Genomic DNA, 20,445 nt, shown 5'->3' on the forward strand with positions numbered 1-20,445 from the left:
ATGTGTGTGTGTGTCTGGGTGTGTGTTGTGGGTGTTTGTGTGTGTGTGTGCTGTGTGTCAGTCTGGGTTTGCGTGTGTCTGTGTGTGTGTTCTGTGTGCGTGGGAATGTGTGTTTTGTTTATGTGTTATGTATGTATGTGTGTATGTCTGGGTGTGTGTTTTGTGTGTGCCTGGGTGGATGTATGTGTGGGTGCATTTTGTGTATGTGTTATATGTGTGTTTTTGTGTAAGTGAGTGTTTTGTGTGTGTGTTATGTGTATGTCTGGGTATGTGTGTGTGTGGGTATGTGTGTTTTGTTCATGTGTTATGTGTATGTGTGTCTGCTTGTCTGTGTGTGTGAAAGCATGTCTGTCTGTGTGTCTGGGTATGTGTGTTGTGTGTGTGTGTGCTTGTTGTGCATGTAGTGTGTGTGTGTCTGGGTATATGTGTTGTGTGTGGGTGTGTGTGTTGTGCATGTGTTAAGTGTATGTCTGGGTATGTGTTGTGGGTGTGTGTGCTTCATGCGTGTGTTATGTGTGTGTCTATGTCTGTGGGCGTGTGTGTCTGTGTGTATATGTGTGTGTCTCCCTGTGTTTCTGGGTGTGTGTGGATGTGTGTGTGTGTGGTGCATGTGTTATGCATGTCTGTGTGTCTGTCTGGGTCTGTGTGTCTGCGTGTGTGTGGCTGGGTGTGTGTGTGTTGTATGTAGTGCATGTGTTATGTGTGTCTGGGTGTGTGTGTTTCCCTGTGTGTCTGGGTGAATGTGTTATGTGCATGCCTGGGTATGTGGTGTGTGTGTGGGTGCGTGTGTTTTGTGCGTGTCTTATGTGTGTGTGTCAGTAACAAGCCCTTCGATGTGACGTCTTTGTTTTTCAACAGATTCTCCGAGTGATGTACGATGAGTTTCTGGATAAAGAGGATGAGAAATTTCTAAATCTTGTGGTAAGACTGTTTCAGATTCTCTTGTACCAGGCCCCACACCAATAGCAATGTGGCTGGTGGGTGACACATCCGTGTGATTACACAAAGGGTAGCAGAGATTGGAAGCCACAGACCTTCCATCTCTCCAATCACCATTGCATTTTAAACTCATAAGGAAACAAAGACCAGAATGTTCATTGTAAACCTTCCTCTTGATGTTCACTTGCATTTCAAAGGTAATCAGGAGAATATCACAGAAAAGCAATTAAGGTAAAAGGATTTTGCACTGGTCCTGTTTGAGAATTAAAATCTACTCACCTCTGTAACCTTGAAAATAGATGTCATAACGTATTGAGACAAATGGCCATTCAGTCCTTCGGTCCATGTAAATTCTATCCTTTCACTGACTCTCCATCTGTCTGTCCATTCAGGTACCAGGCCCTAAGATGGTATTGGACACCATTGTTTGGTTCATAGTTATGCTTGGCAAATTATTGCAGTGGTTTGCTATTGACCTCTACAGCCTGGTTGACCAGGAAACTCTCCCACCAACAAGCGTATTGGAAGAAATTAGAGGCTAATAATCAACCATCGGTGACTCTACCCACCCATTTAATCCCCTTCCACACCCATGTACACCCTACCCTATCACAGATTCTACTCACCCATTTAATCCCCTTCCACACCCATGTACACCCTACCCTATCACAGATTCTACTCACCCATTTAATCCCCTTCCACACCCATGTACACTCTACCCAATCATAGATTCTACCAACCCATTTAATCACCTTCCACACCCCATGTACCTTATCTATCTCTGATGTGGAGATACCGGTGTTGGACTGGGGTGAGCACAGTACAAAGTCTTACACCTGGTGTTGTAAGACTTCGTACTTATCTATCTCATTAGCGCTAACCCCAGAAGAACATCAGAAATAGGAACAAAAGTAGACCATTCAGCCCATCGAGCCTGCTGCACCATTCAATATGATCATAACTGATCTTGGATTTCAACTCCATTTCCCGCCCACTCCCTGTATCCCTTAATTCCCGAGAGACCAAAAATCTGTTAATCCCATATATTCAACGATGGAGCATCCAGACCCCTCTGGGGTCGAGAATCCCAAAGATTCACATCCCTTTGAGTGAAGAGATTTCTCCTCATCTGAGTCCAAAATGATCGACCCCTTATCCTGAGACTGTGACCCTGTGTTTCAGATTCCCCGATCAGCGGAGACAATGTCTCAGCGTCTACCCTATCAAACACCTTCTGTATTTCAATGCGATCACCTCCCATCTTCTAAACTCCAGAAAATATAAACCTAATTTATTCAGCCTCTCAATGCAGGACAACCCTCCAATCCTAGTGAACTTTCACTGTTCTGCCTCCAATTCAAGTAAATCCTTTCCTAAATGTGAAGACCAAAACTGCACACAGTATTCCAGAGGTGGTCATACAAGAACCCTGTACAACTGTAGCACGACTTGTTTCATCTTGTATTCCAGTCCCCTTGCAATAAAGGCCAGTAAAGGGGGTTGGGGGGTTGGAAAACCGGAGGCCTGTGATGCCATTACAATTCAAATGTGAAACAAAATCTGAACTCAGGTGAATGACTTGTATTTTAAAAATAAATAGAGTATCCAATTTAAAAAAAAAAAATTAACGGGCAATTTAGCGTGGCCCATCCACCTACCCTGCACATAATAATAATCGCTTATTGTCACAAGTAGGCTTCAATGAAGTTACTGTGAAAACATTTGGGGAGGCTCAGAATTGAACCCGTGCTGCTGCCTTGTTCTGCATTACAAGCCAGCTATTTAGCCGAGTGTGCTAAACCAGACCCTTCAGGTTGTGGGGGTGAAACCCACGCAGACATGGGGAGAATGTGCAAACTCCACACGGACTGTGACCCGGGGCTGGGATCAAACCCGGGTCCTCAGGACCATAGGCAACACTAACCACGGTGCCGCCCAAAATGACTTGTGTTTTTAATTCCGCAGTCAAACTGTCATTATTTTGCTTTTTCTCAGGGTGGAGCCAAACCCAATGATCCAAAAAGCTGGACGCAGTGCGAAAGACGGGCCCCGTCTGGCACAGCGACCTACGACCTCCACCTCAGACGAATGGCACGCTCCTTGATCCTGGCTCAGGCGTGTTCTGTCCTCGGAGACACGGAAACTCTGACTGAGGAAGACTGGAAGATGCTGGCTCAGGAGGACATTGCCTACCTGGGCTCGATGCAGATATTAATAGAGCCAGCGGCAAAAGATATTGGTGAGAGAAATTGGAGGGCAAACCAGGCTCAGGCTTAATTTCCCTTTTATAGGGAACATTCTCCCGCCCCCGCACTTCCCTCTTGACCCCCCCCTCCCCCAAACCCCTGTTGCCCCCTCTAATGCCCTCCATCTCCCACAACCAAACCTCTCCTGGCACCCAATGTCACATTCTCCATCATGTAGGTAGTCAAACCTCAGGTATGGCTGTGGGAAGGTGAGTGCTATCTTACCGAGTTTGGGACATCACAGTCCACGTTCAACCTGTCCTCTATGAACAGAAGGGCCAGGCACACACAAGCTTCATTGTGAGGCGACTAAATTACAAGCGTTTATTTTCTGCCGTCACCCAGGGAAGTCAGTAAACATGAACCCAGAGCCCAGTACCAGTTCAAACAGGAGGCCCAGTCACACCCATCACCTCACGGTTTGTACAAATCATACTTCTGTTGGTAGGGTGGGGTGTGGCAGGGCTGGGGTGGGGGGCGCTTTGTGACCAGTAACATTTCCCACAGGGCTGCCTGCATATCAGTTGTCAACTGTGATTAAACCTTTTCCTGGAGGTTACATCACATGACTTGCCCCCGCTCCAGCCATCATTTGGCCAACACATCCCATCCACGTGATGTACGGCCTTCCAAGGCCAATTGGGAAGCAAATGGTCTCATTACCCAATTGGATGATGTTTGACTGTCATCCAAATATCCTTTTCTATCCCTATTTTTGACATTTTGATATCTGGTAAAGAGAAATGTTCAAAGAAAATGGCAATAAATAATAGTTTTAATGTCCTGATGATTTTTCTCCAGGGTCGCACACAGCAGTGTCCTGGAGATTGATCTTCAATTCCTGGAGACTCTAGGACAACCTCTAGTTACAGTATAATTCATCAAGGAATGTTACAATTAAGCTTTTGTGGTCAGGCTTGTAGGCAGTAGCATTGATCGGATCGGTAATTGATTTATTTTCGGTATCCAACCAAGGCAACAGAAAAAGCTGTAATTCCCGTTGCTGTACTTCCTACGATTGGGTCATTGAATCGCAATCAGGTGTCAGTCTCCCTATGTCTAGAAACCTAGAGACCATTTACCCTGTGACCCCACCACTGTGGTGAATTCTAATCCCAGCCCCTTTTTGGGACAATCCCAGATCAGGAGTACCTCTCAGATGATGCACCTCAGCTTCAGGTAGAGTATTAAGCTTAAACAGGTCTGATATGATCCTTCTCCAAAGGAAAGGTGTGGCACAGTGGTTAGCATTGCTGCCTCGCAGCGTCAGGGACCTGGGTTCGATTCCGGTCTTGGGTGACTGTCTGTCTGGGGTTCTCCCCGCGACTGTGTGGGTTTCCTCCGGGTGCTCCGATTGCCCCCCACAGTCCAAAGATGTGTACATTAGGTGGATTGGCCAGGCTAAATTGCACCTTAGTATCCAAAGAGGTGGGATAGGGCGGGTGAGTGGGGCTAGGTTGTGTGTTTTTTCAGATGGTCGGTGAGACTTGATGACCGAATGGCCTCCTTCTGCACTGTAGGGATTTTATGAGTGTACTATGAGTGTTCAGAAAGGAGTCGTCCATTATGTATTACCGTCCTCCGGATAGCCTTTTTAGAAAATTAAAGTGACTATAATCTCTTGGGTTTTTGGGTAATTTGGGGAATTATCCCCTCGGTAATGTAGATCTCCATCAAAGGAAGCACAGAGTTGAGTTGGCAATACAGGCGGCTATGTAAGACAATAACATTTTAAAACATAACATGCAATTCAAAGTCGGGTGGAAAAAAATCAGTCACAACGTTAAATACGTTCTAGGAAAATCAGAGAAAGTATGATGTTTTTTCGAGTAGAGATTCCAGTTTTAAAAATCAATTGGTGCATCAAAAATATTTTAAGGAGGATATCCGTCAAATATTAAAGTAACATTTCCCTTAATCCCCGAGTGAGTGAGAGTTAAGCAAATAAGTGAAGTGAATCTAAAAATCTCATGTGTACTCTCAATACTTTACATGAAAGTTGGTGGTGTAGTGGTAATGTCACTGGACTAGTAATCCAGAGGCCCAGGCTAACGCTCTGGAGACAAAGGATCAAATCCCACCATGGCAGCTGGCGGAATTTAAAGATAATGAATAAATCTGGAATTAAAAGCTCGTTTCAGTAATGGTGACCATGAAACCATTGTTGATTGTTGTAAAAACCCATCTGGTTCACTAATGTTGTTTAGGGAAGGAAATCTGCCATCCAGATCTGGCCTGGCCTTCATGTAACTCCAGATGCACAGCAATTCTGAAAATGGCCGAGCAAGCTACTCAGTTATAGGGCAATTAGGGATAGGCAACAAATGCTGGCTATGGTAGCCTGCCCCTTTATGGGGCAAGTTCTCGGAGGGTCATGTTGCCTGGTCGGCCAATTAGTTCAGAGTGGGTGAATCCTGGGCATGAGTGCGGGCTTTCCTTGCCAGTCTGGAATCATGGAATACGACAACCTTTATCTCACTCTCTGTAAATAATTAATTAACTTAATAAACTGTCTCAAGCAACCTCGGAGGGCAGAGCATCTGAGCGGTGAGTATATAAAGTAGCTTACCTCGGGGATTTGCGGCCTAGTCTCCAGAGAGCAGTCTCAGAGAGTTGAGCATCGGAGCGGGGAGTATGTAAAGTAACTTACCTCAGGGATTCGCGGCCTAGTCTCCAGGGCGCTGTCTCGGAGGGCAGAGTGTGGGAGCGGTGAGTATATAAAGTAACTTACCTCAGGGATTCGCGGCCTAGTCTCCAGGGAGCTGTCTCGGAGGGCAGAGCATGGGAGCGGTGTATCGGGGATTCCATTGAAGCTGAAAAAAAACTGAAAAACGTCTTTACAGGAAAGCTGTGACCTGATTGGCTGGTAGGGAATCTGCGCTACATTTGAAAATAAAACACTGCAAAACTAATTAATTAAGTAATTAACTAAGTAGAGATGGCTGGGCAGGGGATGTGCTGTAGTTGCATGATGTGGGAGCTGGGGGATCCCATTGCGAGCTGCAGTGACCATATCTGCAGCGCGTGTTTGTTGCTCGAGGAATTTCAGCTCAGAATTGATGAGCTGGAGTCTGAGCTTCAGACACTGTGGCACATACGGGAGGGGGAGAATTACCTTGACGCTTTGTTTCAGGAGACGGTCACACCCCATAGGTTAAGTATCTCAAATTCGGCCAGTGTTCAGGGACAGCAGGGTGTGACTGCGAGTGAGGCAGGTAGAGGGATCCTAAATTCAGAAATGGAGGAGCCTCAGCTCTTGACCTTGTCCAACAGGTAGGAGGTACTTGCTCCCTGTGTGGATGAGGAAAAGGACTGTCGGGAGGATGAGCTACCTGACCATGCACCATGATGCAGAAGACCATTCAAGTGGGGGGAGCAAAAAGACAAGTGTAGTTGTAGGGAATTCTATAATTAGGGGAACTGATAGCATTCTTTGCAAGCAGGTCCGAGAGTCCCACAAGGTATGTTGCCATCTGGTCCGAGGGTAAGGGACATCACTAACCGGCTTAAAAGGATATTGGAGTGGGAGGGGGAGGATCCAGTTGTTGTGGTCCACTTGGGACAAACAACATCTGCAAGACTGGGAAAGAGGACCTGTTTCGAGATTATCAGGAACTAGGAACAAAATTAAAGAACCGGTCCTCAAAGGTTATAATCTCTGGATTACTACCCGAGACATTGGCATAGGAGTAAGAAAATTAGGGAAGCAAACACATGGCTAAAGGAATGGTGTGGGAAAGAGGGTTTCCATTTCATGGGGCAGTGGCATCAGTATTGGGACAAGAGGGATCTGTGCCGTTGGGATGGTATCCACCTGAACCGATCTGGGACCAGTGTTCAAGCAGAAAGGGTAAATAGGGTGGTCACAAGGACTTTAAACTAGCAAATAGAGGGGGGGGGGGGGGGGGGGGGAGGTAAGGGTAAAACTACAAGAAGTATAGTGGTTAATGGGAACCAAAGCAGCAGGTCAGTATGTGACGAGATGGTACAGCTTAATAGGATGAACGACTAGGAGGGGAAAGGAAACGTAAAAAATTAAAATGGACTGGGAGTGAAAGTTGGGGATGAGGCTGAGTGTTATCACAGATTAATAAAAAAGGTCAGTATGTGTGAAAAGCGTAATGCACAAGAAAATCCTGCAAGGGAAAGACAAATCAATAGGACATATTTGAAAACCTTGACCTAAATGCACGCAGTATTTGGAATAAGGTCAATGAGCTGACAGCACAAATAGAGACAAATGGGTATGATTTGGTGGGGATCACTGAAACATGGTTGTAGGAGGACTGGGACTGGGAGTTAAATGTCCAAGGGTACTCAGTATTCCAAAAGGATAGACAGGATGGGACAGGAGGTGGAGTTGCTTTATTGTTTAAAGGTGGCATGAAGGCTGCATTAAAAAATGATATTGGCACGAAGGGCCAAAATGTTTAATCGATCTGGGTGGAAATAAAAAAACAAGGGAAAAAACTCCTTGGTTGGAGTATTTTACAGGCCCCTGCGCAATACTTCCAAACTGGGGCATAGCATAAATCAAGAGATAATGAGGGCTTGTGTGAAGGGCACAACAATAATCATCGGTGATTTTAACATGCATATTGACTGGATTAATGAAATTGGCAAGGGTACCCTCGAGGGAGATTTCATAGAGTTTATGAGGGATTGTTTCTTAGAGCAATATGTTATGGAGCTAACCAGGGAGCAGGCTATTTTAGATTTAGTATTATGTAACGAAGAAGGGTTGATAAATAGTCTTGTCTTTAAGGATCGTCTTGGAAGGAGTGATCACAGCATGCTAGTATTTCAAATTCAGATTGAGCGAGAGAGGACAGAGTGCCATACTAGGGTTTTAGCGTTCGATAGAGGTGATTATACAGGCTTGAGGAAAGAGTTGGCCCAAATAGACTGGGCACAAATAATTGAGGATAGGACAGTTGAGGAACAATGGTGGATGTTCAGGGAGATATTAAATACCTCTCAAAGAACATTCCTCAGAGGAAGTAGAATTGTAAAAGGGAAAAAAATGTTCCAGGGCTAAACAAAGAAGTCATGGAAGACATAAAGGCAAACACTAGGACATACCATACTGCAAAAGCTAGTTGTAAGCTGGAGGATTGGGAGAACTTTAAGGTTCAGCAAAAGGTTACTAAATATAAAATCAAAAAAGCTAAGAGGAACTATGAAAGGAAATAGCAGAAAACATAAACATTGATACCAAAAGCTTCTATAAGTATATAAAGAGGAAGAGAATAGCTAAAGTAAACATTGGCCCTTTAGAGGACAATACTGGTGAGGTAATAATAGGGAACACAGAGATGGCGGAGGCACTGAACCAATATTTTGCCTGTCTTCATGGTAGAGGAGAATAGAAATTTCCAAAAATGACGGTAAATGCAGAGGAACTTGATGCAATAACCATCACTAGGGATGGTATTGAATAAACTAATGGGATTAAAGGCAGATACGTCTCCGGGACCTGATGGCCTGCGCCCTAGGGTATTAAGGGAGGTGGCAGCAAAGACAGTGGGTGCATTGGTTATGATATTTCAGAATTCCCTGCATTCTGGAAGAGTCCCGCTGGATTGGAAACAGGCTAATGTGATGCCCCTATTCAAAAAGGGAGAGAGGCAAAAATTAGGAATCTATAGACCTGTTAGCTTAATCTCTGTGCGGGGAAGTTGCTGGAAGCAATCATTGAGGAGGAGATGACTGAACATTTGGAAAGACAAAGCTCAATCCACCATTGTCAGCATGGTTTTCTGAAAGGTAGGTCATGCTTGACAAGCATGCTTGAGTTCTTTGAGGAAGTTACCAGCAAGGGGAACCTGTAGATGTGGCATATCTAGACGTCCAGAGGTGTTTGATAAGGTGCCACATAAAAGACTGATCCAGAAGGTGAGATCGCAGGGGGTTGGGGGATGGAATACTAGATTGGATTGAGGATTGGCTGACTGGCAGAAAGTAGAGGGCCGGGATAAGTGGGTCCTTCTCTGGCTGGTGAACTGTAACTAGCGGAGTGCCGCAGGGGTCAGTCCTCGAACCTCAACTGTTTACAATTTCTATCAATGACCTGCAAGCAGGGACAGAGTGTAACACAGCAAAATTTGTGGATGATACTAAAATAGGTGGGAAAGCAGGCAATGAAGAGGAGATAAAGATTTTACAGACGGATTTAGAAAGGCTAGGAGATTGGACCAAAATGTGGCCAATGGAGTTTAATGTAGATAAGGGTGAAGTTATCCATTTTGGCTGAAAAAATGGAAAGGCAAATTATTATCTAAATGGAAAACGGGTTCAAAATGCATCTGGGCAGAGGGACCTGGGTGTCTTTGTTCATGAATCACAGAAAGTGGGTACAGCATGGAATAAAGGCAAATGGAATGTTAGTATTTATTGCAAAAGGACTGGAGTATAAAAGCAGATAAGTGTTGTTGCAACTGTACAGGGTGTTGGTGAGACCACATCTGGAGTATTGTATCCAGTTTTGGTCTCCTTATTTGAGGAAGGATCTGGTGACATTGGAGGCAGTTCAGAGGAGACTCAACAGATTGATTCTGGGGGTGAAAGGGTTGACTTATGAGGATAGATTAAATAGTTTGGACTTATACTCGCTGGAGTTCAGAAGGATGAGAGAGAATCTGATCGAGGTATATAAAATACTAAAATGGATTGATGAAGTAAACATTGACAAAACGTTCCCCCTTGTGGGGCAGTCTAGATAGGAGAGGTCACGGATATAGTTTGAGAGGTGGTAGGTTTAGAACTGAGATGAGGAGAAACTATTTCTCGCAGAGGGTGGTGAATTTGTGGGACTCGCTGCCCCATAGTGGGGTGGAATCTGAGTCATTAAATGGTTTCAAGAAGGGGATAAATATATTTCTGATTTTAAAAAATGGGTTAAAGGGATATGGGGAACAGGTAGGGAGGTGGATTTGGGACCAGGAAGAGATCAGCCATGATCTGATTGACTGGCGAAACAGGCTCAAAGGGCTGAATTGCCTACTCCTGCTCCTAATTTCTACTTTCTTATGTTTATTCATTGATCTATGTGGCATTTGGCAATGAGGATCAATTGGAGTGCCTTCTACAGAAATCTGGCAAGTTGACCTTGTGTGCATGTCTTTTTTGAAGAAAACTCAGTCAGTTGTCTGTGAATGTCAAGTGTCCCTTTTTGGGAAACATGAGCCATTCGATCCGAACACGGAGTAGTGGGTGCTGTATGGCAATGCCTGCGCTATATTTTAAGTCCAATGAAATTAGTGGGGGGCGGGGGGGGGGGGGGGGGGGGGGGGGCGGGGGAAGAGAAGAGAAGCAGGGTGTAATCCTATTAACAGCCTGTGGGGCTCCGACCAAGAACTTGGTTAGGAATCTGACTTCTCCAGATGCCCTCGACTCTGAACCTTTTGAGGAACTTGTGGAATTAGTCAAGGAACATTAATACCTGAAGTGCGCGGTGATAATGCAACGATACAAATTTAATTAACAAGAAGAGCCCCAGGTAAGCGGCGTTTGTGACATCACTAAAACAAATGGCTGAACAATGCGGCCTGCACTCAAAAACATGTTGAGAGACAGGCTAGTCTGTCGTATTAACGACACCGACATACAAAAGACATTATTTTCGGAGGAAGCGATTACCTTGAAGAAGGTATTAGAGGTCATCCAGGTTATGGAAAGTGCCGAAAGGGAAGGCGATGCAAGCAGGCGAGGTCCACCATGATTGGCGGGAAGGTGCTGACAGTCGTGGCACTCGGGATGAAATGAAATGAAAATCGCTTGTTGTCACAAGTAGGCTTCAAATGAAGCTACTGTGAAAAGCCCCCCGCAGAAAGTAATTAGCAAAGAGACTCAGAGCAAAAGAGAGTGCAGAGGTATAAGGAATTTGGTCCACAGACCAGGCGCTATGAAGAATTCTACCGATGTAGGGGAGATCACCCCAGGAGAGATGTAAATTCAGGGAGGCTACATGTTATGCCTGCAATAGGAGGGGGCACATTAGGAGCAAGTGCAAAACTAAGCAGAGCCTACCAGGATTCAGAGTCAAGTACACAGTGTTGAGAATAACCCTGAAAACAGGTCTGACGTATACAGGTTAAAAAACATTATGGTGGATGAGATGGCCCCAGTCACATTGTGTTGATGGGAAATGGTTAGCCACTTAAAATGGAGGTGAACACGGGGGTCCTCCGCTCTAGTTGTAGGTGAACAAACCTATTGTTATTTACAAGATGGGGTCCAGTCCCTGAAGTGTTAAGCACATCGGCCAGGTTAGCCACCTGTACTGGGGAAGCTTTCAGGATCCTAGGAATAATGCCTATAAGCTACCAGCACTAGTTAGCTTAACTGCCTCTAATAGTATTGGGAGGCCAATGACCAATTCCAATGGCCCAAGATTGTCTTTGCCAAATTAGATTGAATTGGAAAAAATCTTAAAAATTAATGAAAGAGATTTTCATGACGTCTTAAAAAAACGAGGTTTGTCAAAACGAATTTGTCAAGCTACAGGGCCTAAAAGCAAAAAGTCACGTGGATCCTGAGGCCGCGCCCAAGTTTTACAAGTTTCACGCCCAAGGTGAACAAACCTACTGTTATTTACAAGATGGCGTCCAACCCTTGGGAAGGTTGAGTCTAAACTCAAGCTGGTGGAAGAACTAGGCATCATCAAGCCTGTATAGTTTTTGGAGTGGGCGATTGAAGGGGATGTCCAGCGATGGGACCTCTTAAAACTGAATAGCTAGGATGCCACTAGAGTAGTTTTACATAAGTTAGTTTATTAAGGATTGAGATTAATTATAAAAAATAGACCCAGTAAGCATTATTAACCATTAAACCTGTATTTTAGTACATAGCAGTGATAATCATGTAAACTCTAGCTACAAGCAGTGGCCACAATGCATGATGGGATTTAGGCTAGCTAACGTGCCCATGTTTTTGAGACACAGGAGATGTGTGGTCAGCAGATTACAAAGTGGAGGTACGCAAGTTTTAACAGTGGCCTCCAATATCCTCTGGAACAATCCATGAAGTGAAAAGCAAGCCACTTCTGATATCCTGTCCCTCTGAAACAATCCATGGAGTAAAGAGGATGCAAGTTCTGCCATCCTGTCTCTAATGAACAATGGGTGGGCAGGATGTTAGGATGGGCAAAACAACTTAAAAATGGACATAAAACTGGACTTTCGGTGACGGTGGGCGGGACTTCCGGTGACGGTGGGCGTGAGGCAGCCGCACACTGGAGGACTCCCCCTCGGGAATAGAAATTTTGGGGTTTTAACGCCCGGTCTCGGGGACAACGGAGGCTGAAAAAGCTGTAAGAAGGCACAGGGAGGAGAAATGTCCAGGCTTGGGGGAAAAAACGGCCGTGAAAAAGGGGGTTAATGAAAGTCCGCCGGTGAGTGGAAAAGTCAGCACAGGAACTGTAAGGAAAGCGGAGGCTGGGCACCAAGGGAGGCCGCATCGCTCACAGCAGAAGAAATTACCAAAGTGATGGTTGTGGAACTTGAAAAACAGTTCACAAAGCACATGGAAGCGATGAAGAAGGAGATGGGGACGGTTTTGAAAGTGCTGGTGGAGGAGGCGATTGCCCCGGTGGGGGCGGCGGTATCAAGCGCAGCGGCGGAGGTGCGGAACAAGGTGAGACACTGAAGGAAGTGGAAGAGGTATTGTCACAGCACAGTGATCAACTCACCTCGATGGGGAAGGAGTTGCGGAAGGTGACAGAGATCAACAAGGGTCTGCGAGCCAAAATGGGAGACCTGGAAAACAGATCCAGGTGGCAGAATCTAAGGATCGTGGATCGGCCCGAAGGAGTGGAAGGCCCGAGGCCGACGGAGTATTTTGCCACGATGTGGCGGAGCTATTGGGGGAGGGGGACGATCCCTCTCGATACGAACTGGATCGGGCTTATCGGTCGTGGAGGCCTATACCAAAGGCGAGTGAGCCGCCAAGAGTATTAACTGTGTGCTTCCATAGGTACAGCTTGAAGGAGAAGGTCCTGTGCTGGGCAAAGCAGAAGCAGGTGGTGCAGTGGGCTGGAGCTGGTATACGCATGTATCAGGACTTTACGGTGGAGCTGACGAGGAGGCGGGCTGCCTTCAGCTGGATGAAGAAGGCACTGTACATCAGCAAGGTGCAGTGCGGCATAGTATATCCAGCTAAGTTGAGGGTGACCTACAAATCCAAGGACTTTTATTTTGGGACGGCGGAAGTGGCGGAGGAGTTTGCGAAGGCAGAAGGACTGTGGCAGAATTGAGAAATGGGACTGAGAGCTGGTCGTGTACCGATGTAGCCTCATGTAACTTTATTTTTTCACTGCGTATTGGTGGATGTACTAAATGAGTCGACGCTGTATAGTTGGACAAGGGAAGAGTTGGGACTTTCATTTGCAATGATGGTTCTTTGGGGCTTGGGTGTGTCTGCTGGGTTGTGTGCTGAAGGGCGGGGGCCTCCACGCTAGCCGGTTTAAGCCGGCCAGTGAACGGGAGTGAGGTGGGGGGAGGGGCTGCGGCCATCGAAGCCTGGTAGAACAGGTTTCGGTGAGTCTAGCCGGGGTGAAAATTTGGGAGAAGGAACCGAGGTTGGGGGGAGGTTTTTACAAGAGGAAGTGGAGGGGAGGAATCTGGGAGAGGGGTGGGGGGGTGTCTACAATTCATGGGTGCCATTCACGGTACTCTTTCGGGGATTGGATCTGTATTAGGTAGTCTGTATTAGGGGTATTACGGTACCTAGGTGGAGGCTGTAAGATCATTGGTGTGGGAGGTACCTGAGACAGGAAGATCATTGGTGAAGCCTGCCTGTTGGTTCCGCCCAGTAAGGCGGAGTATAAGAGCCTGTGTCTCCCTAGCAGCTGCATTCTGTACCTGCGCTGCTGGGGGAAACATCTAGTCCAATATTGATCGAGCATCAGATGGCATTGACTATTAAGCGGGGGGGGGGGGGGGGGGGGGACACTATATATGCCAACGGTGACCAGGGGCGATTCCTGATTCCTTTTTCTTTTTTCCTCCTTGAGAGATTTTGTTTATTTTGATGCTTATATTGTCAGGTGGGCCGTTGTTTGGGGTTGGTGGGAGGATGGGATCGTTGTTGTTGGTAAGGGGATTGACATTGTATTGGTTACCGTTTACTGTTTGTTGGTGAGGTGTAAATTCTGAAGAAAATGTGAAAATGGAGAATAAAAATATTTTTTTAAAAATGGACATAAAACCTTTGGTCAACAACAGGTGACAGGATCAGGCTCAATCATGGGTTGATCGCAATTTTATTGGATGGGTTTGAACATGACAGCTTCAGGGACTGGATCGAGTCCAACTGGGGTGAGCTGTTGAGTTTTGGAAATTGTATAATTGATGTGTTTTATCAGAGTTAGCAGATTGATCTTGGCATTACCCAGGTCCATCTCTCGTGTACACGAAACCAAGCTTGGGATAATAAATAGCCGTCTTATCCAAGATTGTTGTGTGTCTACTCTGTGTGGTGAATGTATTATGCCAATAATCCACCATTGTGTTTGTAGCTGTGCTGTTACCCTTGTATCTGTATCTGTGCTATGCTGTTGCCCTTGTGGGCTCCTCCTATGGGACATTGTATGGCATTATCCATAGGGGAACTTGTTGGGGTGGTATGGGCTCCGTCCATGGCTCCTCCCCTTGAAGGGAGGTATAAAGAGCAGTCGACCTGTAGGTGGTTCTCACTATTGGATCAGTCGCAGGCAGGCACTGCTCTAAGTTGATTAAAGCCACGGTTTACTTCTACTCCCGTCTCGAGTGAATTGATGGTCACATCACTTTATTAAGCCATGGCCTAACAATGAGGGATGAACCCCACGTTAAGGCTGGCTCAATATTCAGGCCTTGGAAAACGCTCCTACAGCGACTCCCACCGTGCCAGTGGTTAAGCCAAATAGAACCATTAGGATTTGTGGGGATTATAAATTAACGGAATATAAATTAACCTTGAATCAGGCAGCAAAATTGGACCAATAGCCAATACCAAGAATTGGAGGTTTATACATTAAATTAGAAGGTTTAATCTACACTAAACCTTACACGAGCCATGCGTACCTACAATTAGAATTAGAGGAAGCATCTAGAGAATGTTTTACTGTAAAATATCCACAAAGGCTTGCACTAGCATACACGGCTACCTCATCGGAATGTGCAATTTTCCAGCACATGATGCAAAGTTTACTACAAGACCTACCCACGGTGGTTGTCTACCTTGATGATTACCGGAGCATCCAAAAAGGAACATCTAGCAAATCTTGAAGAAGCTTTAAAAAGATTTAAGGCCAGAGTAAGGCTAAAAAGGGGAAAGTGCATGTTTCGGGCTCATTACATGACGTACTTGGGGTTAAGAGAAGATGCCTGCGCCCTACATCCGATGCAGGAGAAGATAAATGTAATTAAGGAGGCACAAACCCCCCCAAAATATGTCAGAATTGAAAGCTATTTTATCAGTTATTACAGAAGATTTATTCCTCATCTTTCTACAAAACTGGCACCACTACACACACTGCTCAAGAAGCACCAGAGGTGGTACAGGAGAGAGCATCAGAAAGAAGCCTTTGAACAGGTCAAACTAGCTTTACAGTTATCCAGAGAAGAGATCATTCTCACCTGCAATGTGCCAGAGCGGTTTTATAGCATCAGATGGAAGTTGATGCAGAAAGGCCTCTTGCCTATGCTTTGAGGACTCTGACTGTTGCTGAACTAGCCATAATCTTTGGTGTGAGAAAGTTCCATCAGTACGTTTTTGGCACTTCATAGTAATTTCTGACCACAACCCCTGTTTGGTTTATTTAGGGAGGATAAGGCCATTTCTCCCATAAAGTCAGCTACGGCCCAGTGCTGTGTTCTATTATTAGCAGCCTACGAGTATATTTTTCAACAAGAAAATAGTTCTTGCTCTAAACTTTCTCGATACATGACTTCCGGTGGGTGACCGTTGGTGTGATGAGTCACACACAAGGTGACTCCTGCATGGAGCTGTGGGCTGTGGAACTTTCTCCCCATTTGGTGGGTGATTTTTGGTGATGAATCGTGAGGAGAGAAAAGGGTGGTGGATTCTCCCCTTGCGGATGGAGCAGCTTATGAGTTTCATCAAGGGAGAATTCAGGCATCAGCACAAGGAGATGCAAGGGGACTGGTTGTTGGTGATTGAGGCTGTGGTTGTACCTCTTCGCTGGTCCCTGGAGCGAGTGGAGAAGTGGCTGGAGACGCAGGGGGCGACGATCAAGAAGGTGGATAGGCGGTATCAGACCAGAGCGACTGAATAGCCTTGCTGGAGATGGCGGCGATGGGGAGATGTGCAAGGTGCTGCGGACGAGGGTCGATGACCAGGAAAAATGGGTCAAGGCAGTAGAACCTGTGTATCTTGGGGCTGCTGGTGGGAGTGGAAGGAACCAGTGCCACCAGCTACGTGTCGAGGATGTTCGGGAAGCTGGTAGATGAGAAGGTCTTCAAGTGGGCCTCTGAAGTGAATCGGGCCCACTGGTCCTTGAGACAGAAACTGAGGACAGGGGAGCCACCCTGGGCTGTGATTGTGGGAATGCACAAATTTCAGGATAACGGGAAGATTGTGAGGCAGGCCAAGGTGTCTCGGGACTGTCGCTACGAGGAGAATCGGGTCTGGACATGCCAGGACATTGGGACCGAACTGGCCAAAGGGGGGCAGGTTTCAATAAGGCCAAGGAGGCGCTCTTTCAAAATAAAGTTAAGCTTGGGGTGCTGTACCCCGCCACGTTGTGGGTGATGACTTAGGGGAAGGAGAATTATTTTCAGATGCCAGAAGAGGCAAATGACTTTGTCCAGGACCAAGGGCTGGGAGGGTTAGGGATGGGTTGTGTTGTGTCATTTCGCAAGTTGTCACGGTTTTGTTAATATATTGATTTTTGCCGATAAGTGTGTTGTTGATGCACGTGTCCTGTTGGGGTTGACGTGGGGCTTTCCTGCCCGCGATACCTGGTTCGGAAAAGGTAGGGGGAAGCTTTGGGAAGGTGGGAGGGATGGTGCTGATGCACGATCAATTGCACAAAGACGAGAGTTGAATACAACTGAGGCTTTATTGCTCTAAGATGTGTGGCCTCCCACAGCAGCTGACGAAATGGCTGCTGCACGGAGGACACACATATTTATACTCCACCTGCTGGGCAGAGCCAGCAGACAGGGACTACCGTCGTACCTGTAGTACAGGTCCTACCATACATCCCCTAATATAGGTGCAACAGTGGTTTACCACTTTCACCCCCTCTTAAAATTGAGTCCGGCGGGGGTGGTGGAGAATTATATACAACAATTGAATTTTACATGAACAATTTTTGTGAGAAAAAAAATGTCTTTTGAAGTCCAGTGGACCAGTTAGAGATTCAACCGGTCCGGGGACTTGATGTGCCGCTGGGAGCGACGCAGTGGTGGCGGCGATGCCGATGCTAGTCTGGTCTTCGGTGACTCCGGGAGCGTGCCAAAATCCTCTTCACCTCGGGCATGGGCAGGGGGAGGACGGATGGTCCTGGGGGGGTTGCTGCTGGGAGCGCCGGGGGAGGGGAGGGTGGCACCGGGCCGGAGGGGTGTGTGTGTGGGGAACCTGCTGGTGCCAGGTCCCTGAGGGAGACCGTATCCTGGCGGCCATCGGGGTACGCCACGTACGCATGCTGGGGGTTCGCATGGAGCAACTGCACCCTCTCCACCAACGGGTCCGCCTTGTGGATTCGGACGTGCCTACGGAGAAGGACGGGTCCTGGAGCTGCGAGCCAAGTCGGCAGCGACACCCCGGATGTGGACTTCCTGGGGAAGGCAAAAAGACGTTCATGGGGTGTGTTGTAAGCGGCGGTGCACAGTAGCGATCGAATGGAGTGTAGTGCATCAGGGAGGACTTCCTGCCAGCGGGAGGCCGCGAGGTTCCTGGACCGTAGGGCCAGTTGGACGGCCCTCCATACCGCCCCGTTCTCCCTCTCTACCTGTCCGTTTCCCCGGGGGTTATAGCTGGTCGTCCTGCTGGAGGCGATACCCCTGCTGAGCAGGAACTGACGCAGCTCATCGCTCATGAATGAGGATCCGCTGTCACTGTGGATGTAGGCGGGGAAACCGAACAGAGCGAAGATTGTGTTGAGGGCTTTGATGATGGTGGCAGACGTCATGTCGGGGCATGGGATGACGAAGGGGAATCTGGAGTACTCATCGACCACACTGAGAAAATACCTGTTACGGTCGGTGGAGGGTAGGGGCCCTTTGAAGTCCACGCTGAGACGTTCAAAGGGGGGACATCACCAGCTGCGCGCGGTCCGGCCGGTAGAAGTGCGGCTTGCACTCCGCACAGACCTGGCAGTCCCTGGTGACTGTCCGTACTTCCTCAACGGAGTAGGGCAGATTGCAGGCCTTTATAAAATGGTACAACCGTGTGACAAAGGCTGTTGTGCAGGGCCCGGAGTCGGTCTACTTGTGCGCTGGCACATGTACCTCGGGATAGGGCGTCTGGGGACTCGTTGAGCGTGCCGGGGCGATACTTAATCTCGTAATTATAGGCGGAGAGCTCGATCCTCCACCTCAAGATCTTATCATTCTTGATCTTGCCCCGCTGTGTGTTATTGAACATGAAGGCTACCGACCGTTGGTCAGTGAGGAAAGTGAATCTCCTGCCGGCCAGGTATTGCCTCCAATGCCGCACAGCTTCAACGATAGCCTGGGCCTCCTTTTCGACGGCTGAGTGCCGAATTTCTGAGGCATGAAGGGTGCGGGAAAAGAATGCCACGGGTCTGCCTGCCTGATTGAGGGTGGTGGCTAGGGCGACGTCTGATGCGTCGCTCTCCACTTGAAAGCGCAGAGTCTCGTCTACTGCGTGCATCCCGGCCTTGGCGATATTGGCTCTGATACGGGCAAAGGCCTGTTGAGCCTCGGCCGTCAGGGGAAAATGGGTGGACTGAATGAGTGGGCGGGCTTGTCCGCATAGTTTGGGACCCACTGGGCGTAGTATGAAAAGAACCCCAGGCAACGTTTGAGGGCCTTGGGCAGTGGGGGAGGAGAAGCTCCATGAGGGGGCGCATGCGGTCGGGATCGGGCCCCAGAACCCCGTTCTGGACCACATAGCCGAGGATGGCTAAGCGGTTCATGCTGAACACGCACTTCTCCTTTGAGGTTTAGGAGAGTGGCGGTGTGGAGAAATTTAGCAAGGTTGGCATTGTGGTCCTGCTGATCATGGCCGCAGATGGTGACGTTGTCTAGGTACGGAAAGGTGGCCCGCAAACCGTACCAGTCGACCATTCGGTCCATCTCCCTTTGGAAGACCGAGACCCCATGGGTGACGCCAAAGGGAACCCTGAGGAAGTGATAGAGGCGACCGTCTGCCTCGAAGGCAGTGTATGGAGGGTCCGCTTTACGGATGGGGAGCTGGTGGTAAGCGGATTTAAGGTCTACCGTTGAGAAGACCCGGTACTGTGCAATCTGATTGACCAAATCAGATATGCGTGGGAGGGGGTACGCGTCGAGCTGCGCGTACCGATTGATGTTCTGGCTGTAGTCCACGACCATTCTGTGTTTCTCCCCAGTTTTAACTACTACCACTTGGGCTCTCCAGGGGCTGTTGTTGGCCTCGATGATGCCTTCCCGAAGCAGCCGCTGGACCTCGGACCTGATGAAGGTCCTGTCTTGGGTGCTGTACTGTCTGCTCCTGGTTGTGACGGGTTTGCAATCCGGGGTTAGATTTGCGAAGAGGGAAGGTGGATCGACCTTTAGGGTCGCGAGGCCGCACACAGTAAGGGGTGGTAGGGGCCCGCCGAATTTCAGGTTTAGGTTCTGGAGGTTACACTGGAAGTCCAGGCCAAGTCGTAGGGCAGCGCAGAGATTAGGGAGCACGTAGAGGCGGAAGCTGCAGAATTCACCGCCCTGGACCGTGAGTGTGACTGTACAGTACCCCGGATCGCCACGGAATGGGATCCGGAGGCCAGGGAGATTCTTTGATTGGCGGGGTGTACCGCAAGGGAGCAGCGCCTTACCGTATACGGGTGGATGAAGCTTTTGGTGCTCCCGGAGTCCAGCAGACAAGAGGTCACGTGTCTGTCGATTTTAACGCAGGTCGATGCGGTAGCCAGGTTGTGCGGACGAGACTGGTCGTTGGTCACTGAGGCGAGTCGTGGTTGGTCGTCGCTGGTGTCGGATGATGGGTTGCCCGGGGGGCACGGGTCGTGGAATGCTGGTGGTGCCCATGTGCCCTGGGGGAGACAAGATGGCGGTGCCTGAAGATCTTGGGGAGGACAAAATGGTGGCGC

The 20,445-nt window shown here is 47.9% G+C and overlaps 1 protein-coding gene across 1 annotated transcript in view; it reads left to right on the forward strand.

Annotated features, from left to right (window-relative positions):
- Positions 1 to 20,445, forward strand: part of LOC140427338 (regulator of G-protein signaling protein-like) — a 194,056-nt gene that overhangs the window by 162,547 nt on the left and 11,064 nt on the right. Inside the window, exons 9-10 of the mRNA XM_072512889.1 lie at positions 859 to 921; positions 2,935 to 3,178. Of these exons, the coding sequence (XP_072368990.1) occupies positions 859 to 921; positions 2,935 to 3,178 (307 nt within the window). The remainder of the gene's footprint in view (positions 1 to 858; positions 922 to 2,934; positions 3,179 to 20,445) is intronic.

The sequence above is a fragment of the Scyliorhinus torazame genome, chromosome 7, assembly GCF_047496885.1.
Source record: "Scyliorhinus torazame isolate Kashiwa2021f chromosome 7, sScyTor2.1, whole genome shotgun sequence".
NCBI classification, from domain to species: Eukaryota; Metazoa; Chordata; class Chondrichthyes; order Carcharhiniformes; family Scyliorhinidae; genus Scyliorhinus; species Scyliorhinus torazame.